The 12538-nt window shown below is 19.9% G+C and overlaps 1 protein-coding gene across 1 annotated transcript in view; it reads left to right on the forward strand.

The window, feature by feature from the left end:
- Positions 1–3485: 3485 nt before the first annotated feature.
- Positions 3486–12538, forward strand: part of Bma-unc-53 (Uncharacterized protein) — a gene marked incomplete at both ends in the record, with an annotated part of 87683 nt that continues 78630 nt past the window's right edge. Inside the window, one exon of the mRNA XM_043079336.1 lies at positions 3486–3518. Coding sequence (XP_042935270.1) covers positions 3486–3518 — 33 coding nt within the window. The remainder of the gene's footprint in view (positions 3519–12538) is intronic.

Genomic DNA, 12538 nt, shown 5'->3' on the forward strand with positions numbered 1-12538 from the left:
TTGTTACAAATAAAGTTACAATACACATTAATAAAATATAATTATAATTTTAAACTATTTATATTAGAAAATTAAAACAAAAAGTTCATTTTGAGTTCAACATTATATCTACAATAATAATTTCAATTTAATTCATTTCCATCTCGTTTTTTTTTTTCTCTTTTTATGAATTAGTTTGTAAATTTAGTTGAAAAAAATTTTTTATTTTTGCTAAACATTAAGCAATTTTAATTCGATTATTTTATTTTTAATTAATTTACCATTCTTTTATTATCTGTGCTTTATTGTATTTTTCAATTAAAAAACTACATGCGAACAACAAAATTTAAACAAACTAATTTTTTTAATTTCATTTCTTATTTGGCATACTTATATATGGAAAAAAAAAGGAAACAAAAAAATGGAATTAATTTGGAAAAAATTTTTATCGTTTTTTTTTTTTTTTTATGCATACAATAAATTTTAACAACAAAATTGAAAAATAATTAAATTCTTTCTTTGAACTAAATGAAACATTTAATTATTTAGAAGCGATAGAGCAAAAATTAAAGATAATCGATTACTTGAATTCATTAATTTATTTTATTTCATTTATTTTTAATTTCGTTTTTCTCATTTTTTCAAAGAATTAATATTTATCGCTGCTTTTTCTATCAAATTTGCTATGATTAATTAATAAGAAAATAATTTTCTTTTTTAAAACAATCATTTTCCATTTCATTTTCCTATTTTGATACATTCATTTGTACAAAAACAAAAACAAAAAAAAAAACAAAAAAGAAAAAAAAATTGAAATAATTTTTTTAAGAAAATATTTGTTATAATTTATAAAAAACATTTTTTCTTTTTTGAACAAGTACTATCAAATTATATATTTAAATAAAGTGTGAAATAATTTTCCTTAATATTTTAAAACTTTTAAGAAAAAATATTTTAAATATTTTTAAAAAGAAATCATTAATTTAATTTATGAAAAAAAACATTGTTACAACTTTATGGTTATTTCCTATTTTGATACACTGTTTGATATTGAAATTTCAATATTTTTAGATATAATTATGCAAACTTCCTTAATTTGAGTTAAATTAGCAATTATGAATAAAGATTAAAAACCAATTTTAGTTTTTTCTTCTGAAAAATTCAAAAAAAAATTTTTGTTTTTATTGAATTTATTAATTTTAGTAAACATAATATTATCGTTGTTAGTCAAATATAGCTAGAATTATTTTTGCTTATTAAATTTTAAAAAAAAAAAAAAAAATTCAATTCAAAATTTAAGAAGAAAATTTTATTTGATTATTTTTTAAATTTATTTTGCTATAAATTTCATAATATTCGTTATATTATTATGATAAAAATTTTCCAATATTTCTATTAATTTCATTGATTGATTGTCTATTGATTTTCAGAGATTTTTATTTATTTCTATTGATCACGTTGAAATCATTAATTTCTTTAATTAATTTCCATTGATTTCATTAATTTTAATCGTATTTGTTGATCTTTTCTTGTTTCATTAATTTTTAATGGTTTGATTTATTTTTAATGATTAACAATAATGGTATTATATTCAAATAATTGGTTATCACTTATCATCTAATACGAGAAAATAATTTGTATAAGGGAAATGATCGAAGAGAAGGTGACTGGATAGATGATTAGCTAAGAAATGGTAGGATAGAAGATGATCGTTAGAAAATGATCGAACAGATGATCGGGTAAGAAATGATCGGACAGAAGATGATCTTAGAAAATGATCGAACAGGTGATCGGGTAAGAAATGATCGGACAGAAGATGATCTTAGAAAATGATCGAACAGGTGATCGGGTAAGAAATGATCGGACAGAAGATGATCTTAGAAAATGATCGAACAGGTGATCGGCTAAGAAATGATCGGATAGAAGGTGATCGGATAGGAAATGATCGGTTAGATGATCGGATAGGAAATGATCAAGTAGGTGATCGGCTAAGAAATGGATCGGTTAGATGATCGGATAGAAAATGATCAAATGGGTGATCGGCTAAGAAATGATCGGATAGATGATCGGATAGGAAATGATCAAGTAGGTGATCGGCTAAGAAATGATCGGTTAGATGATCGGATAGGGAATGATCAAGTAGGTGATCGGCTAAGAAATGATCGGATAGAAGGTGGTCAGTCAGGAAATGATCGGATAGGAAATCGTCTGGTAGGAAATTGTCGGATAATAGATGAATATCAAAGGGAATAGTTGTTAGACAGACATTTTTAATGAAATAAAGATTTCACCGGAAGTCTCGCGTTTCTTTCCATTCAGTAAATGCAATATTGCAGTGAAATGAATTTTTTTTTTTAAGAAACATCTTTTTAAGAGAAAGAAACTGTAAAAAAATGATATATCTTTATTGCATATTATTTATTTAAAATATATTCAATAATTAATAAATATTTCTTGAAAAAAAAAAGAAATCAAAATGTACAATATGTAAAATTATATTCAAATATTAAATTATAATATTAAAATTAATTTAAAAAATTATATAATAAATCTTTTTCATTTTGTTTAATTTTTCTTGAAAAAAAAAAAAAAAAAAAAGACGAAAAATTAAAAATTAAATGAAAAAAAAGCACAAAAATGACTGATAAGCGTTATTTAATTGCAGAAATAAGAATGAATTAAATAAAATAAAAATCAATAGCAAAATAATAAAAATAAAATAAATAAATAAATATGAAAAATATATTTTTTTTTTGTCAGTTATTCAGTCTTTTTTTTTTTATTTACTTTACACTATTTAGGCTTTTTATAGAATCTTTCATGTAAGAGTTAAGGCCAATAAACAATCTGTCAAACGGTTAATAGGCTTATTTTCTGAATGATTGTTCTTCTGAAAATGGGAAAATGCAAGTGAGAAATTGAAAATGGTGAGTAGATTGAATTGATAGAGAGAACCACCGATGATTGATTCCTATTTCTACAACTATTATCCTTGGCTCCTTAAAATGTGCCTTATTACTATCAATAAAATTGGCTCTTTATATTGTTTATTTGTTAGAAAAAAAAAAAAAAATAAATAGTAATTTCTTTCATTCTTTTAATGAATTTTTCTTTTTCTTTCCTTTTTTTTTTACATTTTTTATTTAAATATATTTTTTTATTTTAATTATTATCCTTAAAATTTCATTTTTTTTTTTTTTTAAAAAAAGATTCAAATATTATTTCATTATAACATTAGCGTATTTTCATATTTTTTTTACTTTTTTTTTTCATTTTGATTAAAAATTATTCTTTTCTTTTTCATTTTTATTTTTTCTCAATAAAAAAAAAAAAAAAAAAGCGGAAAATTTTGAAAAATTTTTAGCTTTTCATTGTAAGCTTAGTTTAATTTTAGATTTTGTGAAATTTTTGAAATAATTTCGATTCGACGAAGAAAAAAAAAAAGAAAGAAAAAATGAGCTATTGCAAAAGAATGTCAACAATGATCTATTAGGCAGAGTGATCGAATGGCGCCGACCTCAAATCGGGAACTTATACCGGTTAGTATGTATCCGTTTTTTTGTATTTTGTATTTTCTTAAAATGATAAAATAAAAATTTAAATTTTAATGTTTATAATCAATTCATGGTGAAAATTTCCTCATTTTTAAATTAATTATTATTAATTTTTGCTATCAATTAAATTATTAATTAATATTAATAAATCGCATTGGTTACATTTCATTTAAATTGAAACATCTTACATAAATTGATTATTATTAACTAATTTTTTATTATTAATCTGTGCTATTATTAGCTACCATTTTTTAATTATTAAATTTAACTAATTTTAAAGTAATTCAAAATATTTTAGAAAAAAAAAATGATGTTTAAAGGATATATTTCTAATATTTTACATTTTACTATGACAGGAGTATATATATCACTAATATTTTATTAGAAATTGACATATGGAAAATAAAAATAAAATTTTCAATGGTATTCTGATAAATTGTATGTAAATTGATATTGATGTTAATTTAATATCTTTCATTTTATCATTTATCCGTTCATATCTAACTAACACACATAGAGAAAATGTGTAAATTAGCATTAAGTTACAATAATTTTAGGAAAATTTCCTCATTTAATCAAATATTAAATTTTGTTAATTAATTAGCATAAATAGAATAAACAAAAAAAAAAAAAAAAAAAAGGCTTACATTGTTTATAAATTTTACATTTTTTTTTTTTTGGCTTAATTTTAGCTTTTTGGAATATTTTCACAAATTTTTATCAGTATTTAAGCTAACATCTGATAATAATCAACTATCAATTTTGTTATTATGATAGTTTGAAATTTTTGGTTTAAAAGTACCCCGTGGGAGTAGCATAGATGCATCGATGATACATGTAAATAAAACATTTTTAAAACTGAGAAAAGAAGAATGTTTGAATTTCGATTAGCATAACTTATTTTAAATGATCACTTTTTCTTTTTTCTTCAATTAAATCATTTTTGTTTTTTTTTTTTTTTTTTGTTTTCTATTTTTTTGTTAATTCATTTGGGAATAACTACAAAGTACTTTAGTTTTGATTTCTCTCTTTTTTTTTTTTTTTATAATTTCTATTTTTAAAATGATACTAACATTTCATACATACAATTTCTTGCAGTCTTATAAAGTTTTATTTTTATTTAAATATAAATATTAAAATTTGAAAAGTTTGTTTTCGTATATTTTTCGTCTTCTTTCTTCTGTCCTTTGGTATAGCAAATTTCTGAAAATAGAATTAAAAATTTTAATTAATTACTTATTTAAAAAGTGCCAAATTTTATGACTCAAATTTTTGTTTTGTTTTAGTTAAATAACTCAAATATTTTTTTGCAATTTTTTCATATTTTCTATTATTATATTAGCTTATTTTAAATTGTACCAAACAAAAGATATAAAAAATTTAAAAGTGTTATAAAATTTGAAACAATTAAATTTGAATACATTTGATATAAGTGAGGAAAAATTATAATTTTGTTTAAAATTATAATTTTTTTTTTATATAATTTTCCTGTCTTCTTGCTATTTTGTATACTAAAATTTTAACAATAGATTTGTTTTAAATTGGCTTTATTTATTTATATTCATCAATTTTATTCATTTATAAATTTTTTATCAACTATAATTCACTTTGAAATTTAATTTAAAAAAAGTTTTTTTTTCCAATTTTTGTTTACAAATTTCAATTTCAAATTATTTTTTTATTTTCTCTTTCCTTTTTGCCTCAAAATAATAATTTATAAAATTGATAAAATAGTTAACTGAATATTAGCTTACCGGAAGTACATCTTTATCGAAGATGGTATGATTCATTGAAATGCTACTTTAATGTATCCCACTAATTTACGTCTTCGGAATTTGTAAAAGTTAATTTTAGGGAACAGCTGTCGATTTCGACTAGTCAACCAAATATTTTATATTTGTGTTCCTAAGTGCTTATGTACCTAAGAAAAGATTGAAATTAAAATATGTTTAATACATTTTAATTTTAAAACATTTCCTATTTGTCGAAATGTTTTAAAATTTTTTCAAATAAAAATTAAAAAAAAAAAGGACTAAAATTTTTATATTTTGTATTTTTATATGTTTTTTTTTTACAAAATTTTTATATTTTGTACTTATTTTTAATAAGTGTCAATTTAAATTCTTCATTTGTTCCCTTTTTATTTTTTATAAGTAACAATTAATTGGATAAGTTTTTTTTTCTTTTTTTTTTGTTGTTTTTTTATTTTTATCTTTTATTTTATGTGACAATTTAGTTGACTTTTAATATTCAATGTTATTATTTTGAGTGTTATCATATCGTTGATTAATTTTATCAATTAATTTTATCAATTAATTCATATAAAATACAAAAAAAAAAGTGCATCTATTGAAATTAATCAAAAAATAAAGGTGAAAATTTTGAACTTTCAACTTCTTACATTTGAAATTTTTTAAAAAAAAAATTAGGAAAAACTAGAAACTTTCAAAAAAATTTTTAACTTAAATTTTCTAGGAGAAAAAACAACAACAAAATTTTGATGGAATAATTGAATAAAATTTGTTTAATTTATAAAATTATAGCTTAATTAATTGATGTTTTAATATTACAGATGATAGTGTACATTATTAAGTGCTAATATAAATTATTTGAATTTATTGGCAGAAATATTTCAAAATGTAAATTCTGAATTTGTAATTAAATTACAAAATGAAATGGATGAAATCTAATTTAATGTAAAGTATTAAATTAAAATTTGCAAAGAATTTCATTGAGCAAAGTGAAGAAAGAGAATTAGGAATGAAATGAATGAATTGAATAATGTATTTTTGCATTTTATGAGTAAATCAATTCTAATGAATTTATGATTTAAATAATTGTTGTTAAAATTAATGAGAAAATTAAATAGGAAAAAATTGAAAAGCTGATAAGCTAAAATGATAATTTAATTTTAATCAATAAATGATAATCAGTATTTTCGATTAATAAATGACAACAATCAATTTTTTTTAAATCAATAAATAACATCAATTTCAATATTAATTTCAACAATTTTAATCAATAAATGATAAACAAACAATTAAGATATGCTTAATTTAGAACTGATATTAACTTCTAAAACAATCATTTTTATTATTTTAGTTATTTCTCAAATTTCAGATTAATTTCGCCCAAATTTTTTAATTATAAAAATTTTTCAAAAGTGACAAGCAAAAAAGAAAAAAAAAGGAAAAAAAAAATTGGTTTTTATAAAAAAAAATCAATAATGGTAATAATTAAAATAATTTAGCATTATTAGCTATAAAATATTACGGTGAGTTATTCTAAAAAATATTTACAAAATAATTTAATAATGATTTTCGTTTTTTTTTTTACTTTTAAAAAGTTTATTTAATATATGTAAAATAAACGATAAAATCACTTTTTAAGTAACATATGCTAACTTTTTCTTTTTTTATAGACAAACAATTGTTAATTAAATTTAAATTTAAAAAATCTTTTAAAAAATAGCCATTTCTTTTTACTTTTTTTCTCTCTTTGATAAATTCTAAATAAACTTTTATAAGTATTTATCAAAAAAAAAAAAGGAAATTTCATAATTAAAAAATAGAAAAATTTGTGAAATATTTTGTGTGACAAATTTTTGTCTCATTTCTCGTTTTTTTCCTTTTTTTTAAAAAAAAAAGTTTCTGTTTTTGAAAATTTATAATAAGTGAAAAAAAAAAATGTTATATACATAAATAAAAAGTTAAAACTTTTTATTTATGAATAATTATTAATTTGATGTTGAATTCTGATAAAAAAGCAAAAAAAAAAAAAAAAGATTTTATATATACTAAAAAGTTAAACTTTTCATTCAGAAATAATTATCAATTTGATATCTGAATTCTCGGCAAAAAAGATTTTATACATATTGTGATAAAAAATAATATATAACCATATATTATCCTTATGTAACGTTATATCATTGATATGTGACCTTATATCATTCTAATGTAGCATTGTATGATTAAAATGTGACCTTATATCAACTTTATCTCACCTTCTATAATCAAAATGTACCTTATATCACCTTTATGTCACATTATATAATCAAAATGTGACCTTATATCACCTCGATGTCACCTTATAAATTAAAATGTGATCTTATATCACCTCGATGTCACCTTATAAATTAAAATGTGATCTTATATCACCTCGATGTCACCTTATAAATTAAAATGTGATCTTATATCACCTCGATGTCACCTTATAAATTAAAATGTGATCTTATATCACCTCGATGTCACCTTATAAATTAAAATGTGATCTTATATCACCTCGATGTCACCTTATAAATTATAATGTGATCTTATATCACCTCGATGTCACCTTATAAATTAAAATGTGATCTTATATCACCTCGATGTCACCTTATAAATTAAAATGTGATCTTATATCAGTAATATATGACTCTGTATCATCCTTATGTCACTAATATGTGACCTTTTATCACTTTTATGTCACATTATATAATCAAAATGTGACCTTATATCACCTCCATGTTACCATATATAATTAAAATGCGGCCTTATATCATTAGTAGTAACTTGTTATCATTAATATATCACCTTGTACCATCATTATCACCCTTATCTAACCTTATATCATCTTACTTACTATACACTTCAAAGTGTTAAGTAATAGTGAAAGATGATTCATTATGCTTTTATGTGTAATCATCATTACATGAGCATTTTGAAAATTCAATTAGTTCCATGTCGCATTCATAATTATGCATTTGTCATCCATCTATTCTTTCCTGTCAACTGCTAGCTAATTTTGCTTCATCTTCACTTCGTCATCATTTTTCATTTTTCATCCAAACTGTATCGAACGAAATATTTCTGTGAAATAATCAACAAACTATTTTTCGAACTTTTACCAATTTTTCTTCATCATTAATTACTATTTACCTTTTTCTTTTCTTCTTTTTTTTTTTTTTTTTGCATTAATATTTCATTTTGAATTGAAAAACAGATGAAACGAATGAAAAAATCTTGTGGGAAATATTTGCTACAACAATCACATCAATATAATAAATATGTCAAGGTTAGTATTAGTTAAATTATATTTTATAAATTTTATGCTAAAATTAATGTCAAAATTAACATTTTAAAATGTTAATGAGAAAATGTAAGAGAAAAAAAAATGAGAAAAATTTTAAAAAAAAAAAGAAAGAAATAGTAATAATAATTTTTTTTTTTTTTTTTAATATTAAAACAAATAGAAATGTTTATCGAAAAAAAAAAAAAAATGATTTTTACTTGATGCAGATTTTTATACAAAAATTAAAAAATTGTTATAAGTTTGAATAATGAGATTGGATTTTGATAAAATAGTTTTAAACAGTCATAAAATTATGAATTTTTTAAGTTTTATTTATTTTTTTTTTAACTCATAAATTTATATTAATATAATGTTTATTGAAATATATTAAAATTAAAAATTTCATTTAAAATTGAAATTTTTTTTGCTGAGAAAAAAATTTATTAAGTTGTTAATTTATTAATTTTAAAGTTTTTTTTTTTTTTTTTTTTGAAAAATTACTATTAATCATAATTAAATAATCAAAGTTATACTAACACATCGCTAAAAGGAACAAAGAAAAAAGAATTGTGATCAAACAAATAAATTATTTTTGATATTTAAAATTAATATTATTTCATCGTGCAAAGAGCAACTGACGCAATTTCATTGAAGCATTCATAAAGCTTAAATAATGACCAGATGCGCCTGCTTACCTAATTAATTCTTTCAAAATTTTATGATAATTAATTTTATCAATTTTGACCAAAAATTTTGCCAATATTATAAATTATATTTATTGCTTATTTTCAAACATATTATCTAGCTTTTTAGCTAAATTTTTTAGCTAAAATTAATTAATTAATTAAAAATCATTTTGTTTGCTTTCTTCTTTTAAATTAATTAATTGATAAACTGTGTGAAATTTGCAATAAATTTTAGAATTATAATTACTTCTAAATGAAATATTAATATAAATAAATAGAAACGTATCTTCTGGGAGGTAGTGCATATGACAAATTTAATTATATAAGTTTTCAGTAAAACAAAACTTTTTTTCTCGATTGAAGAAGTGCTATTAATAAAAGTTCATATGACTACTTTAAGTTTAAATTTTGTATTTAAATTTTGAAGCATTAATTTAAATAATTTTCTTATATATTTAAATATATAATTCGGTATTTCATTTTACTTTCATCAAAATTCAGTATTAACCTTTCAGTTTCCTTCGTTTTTTATTTTTATGAAATTTTGTTTAATTTGTCGCTGTTATCTTTTCTTTGAATGTTTCGCATTTTAAAACAAAAAAAAAAAAAAAAAAAATGAATAAAAGATCTTTTCTTAGATATGAAAAATTGATTTAAGTACAACGATAATGAAATAAACAGTATAAAATACTAATTGAAAATAAGCATTTTAATATTAAATTTAACTATTCAAAAATAAATTATAAAATTGAAAAAATGTTATAAATATATTATTTCATATTTTTTTTATTACTTAAAATTCCAAACAAATCTTCTTTCTTTTTTGGATAAACAAAACTTTTATATTTTGCTAATTTCAAAATTAGTAAACGCTAAAAACAAAATTTTAATACCTTGATTATGTTTTAAAAAAAAAAAAATTATATAAATTACCCAAATATTTGAAATAGTCAATTTCATTTTACTGAAATTAAAAAATGAAATAAATTTTTGCATTTCTCGGTTTATTTTCAATTTTTGATGCAATCGAAAATGATTTAATAGTCCAAAAATTTGATGATAGGACAACTTTTTTTGTCACATTAGCTTATCAATTAGATTTAAGATTTTGATAAAGATTTCGATTCCAGTTTTTCGATCATTAATTTCTTTTTTTTTTCGATCATCATTTTCTTTTATCTTTGACAGCAATGCCATGAATAATTGCTTGTAAATTGTAATATTTGAAGAAAAATATTCTTGCAACACTAACTTATTTCAACTATCTTTTTTTTTTTTTTGCTTTTAAAATTATTTCAAAAACTTCAAAATACCATTTAATATTATTAATTAAGTAATTGTGTACTATGTGAAATGATAATTAAGTATTATTATAATTCAAACTAACTAAAATTTATTAAAAAATGATAATTGAACTGCTAATGACAGTACAAATTTTATATTTATTATTGTTATTAGCTAAATTGTTTTCAATGATTGATAGAAAATAAACAATAATTCTTACTAAAATGCTTGTTTTCCCTTTTTTTTTTTTTTTTTGTTTATGAAAACAAATAGGTAAGAATTAATGAAAAAATGAATTAGAATTTTTCTTATTTGATTATATACATTTTGAATTTTATCATTTCAAACATAAATTTAATTTTTTTGAATATAAAATGGGAATATGTTTATTAGCTAAGAATTGTTATTGTTATGGCTTTTTAGTTACATTTATTATTAGCATAATATTTTTAGAGTTATCCTATTCACATATATTTGTCAGTAAATAAGTTAAGGTCATACTAATTGTTATTAGCTAAGTTAAGGTCATACTATTAAGTAAATTTGTTATTAGCTGAGTATTGTTGTGGTGCCATTTAATCATGCTTGTTATTAACTAAACATTGTTAAGGTTAATGTTAGGGTTAAATCATTTACTTATATTTGTTAATAACTAATTTAAGGTCATGCTAATTATTGTTAGCTAAGTTAAGGCCATACTATTTAACTATATTTGTTATTAGCTGACTATTGTTAAGCTTGTTATTAGCTGAACATTATTAAAGTTAATGTTAGGGTTATGTCATTTACTTATATTTGTTAATAGCTAACCTAAGGTCATCATGCTATTTAGGTTAGCTATATTTGTTATTAGCTAAGTACTATTAAGATAAGGTCATATTATTTACTTATATTTGTTGGTTAATATAATTTGAAAGATTGATTAATGAAAAAAAATAAAAAGGTAAACAATTACAAATGTTATTTATGCAATGAGTAATCATAGATACATTTTAATTGGATAGTAATTAAGTCTCTTCAAAATGCTAATTAATAGCAATGGCTTACATTTAATGAATTTGTATTTGTATTTTATATGCACTCTGCTCAACAATTCAATAATAATATTATTTGCAATTAGTTTACTCTACCAATTTCATTTCCAATATGAGTAACAATTTGAAATGAAATAAAATTTATTCAAAGAATATCACAAAATACTTTTTTTTTTCATTTAATTTGATCATTATTATTTAAAAAATCAAATTATTTAAAAATTTGAATGTTTTCTAATTATTTAAAAAGTTTGTTTAAATGAAAATAACAATTTAAAAATTAAGAAAAAAACAGAAAAATGCAAAATAAAATGTAATAAAAAAAAAACAGTAAGCAATTGGAGAATGAAAAGAATGAAGAAATATTCGATTAATTAATTTTTATTAATTTTAAGATTAATTAATTAATTTTTAAGTTAAAAATAGGAATCATTTATTTTTGGAAGAAACAAACAAAAACAAAAACAAAAAAAAAAAAAAAAATGACAGAAATGTTAATGAAATTTGCTAAATAAAATAAAACTAAAATTACGAACTTATTGCTGCTCAAATAAAAAAATAGTAATAAAAAAAAAATTCTTTTTTAAATTCAATGATTTTAAAATTAATAAATTTTGAAAAAAAAAAATGAAAACAGTATTAACGACAAAAAATTAGCATATTGATATTATAAGATATTATTTATCTATGTAATATAATTTTATACGATTTAACAAAATGTTAGCAAATGTTCAGAATATATAATATTATCATTAAATGATCTTTTAGTTTTTAAAATTTTGATTGATAAATTTAATCATTGATAATATAACAATATCATATAGCAAATTTTATTTACCTTCGCAAAAAAACAAAAAATTGAATTTTAAATAATTTGCTGAAAAAAATTTTATTCATTACCATTTTCATATTTTATAGTTTTTCTTTTCTTTTTTTTTTTTTCTTCTAAATT

The sequence above is a fragment of the Brugia malayi genome (genome assembly GCF_000002995.4).
Source record: "Brugia malayi strain FR3 genome assembly, contig: Bm_v4_Chr2_contig_001, whole genome shotgun sequence".
Classification (NCBI taxonomy): Eukaryota; Metazoa; Nematoda; class Chromadorea; order Rhabditida; family Onchocercidae; genus Brugia; species Brugia malayi.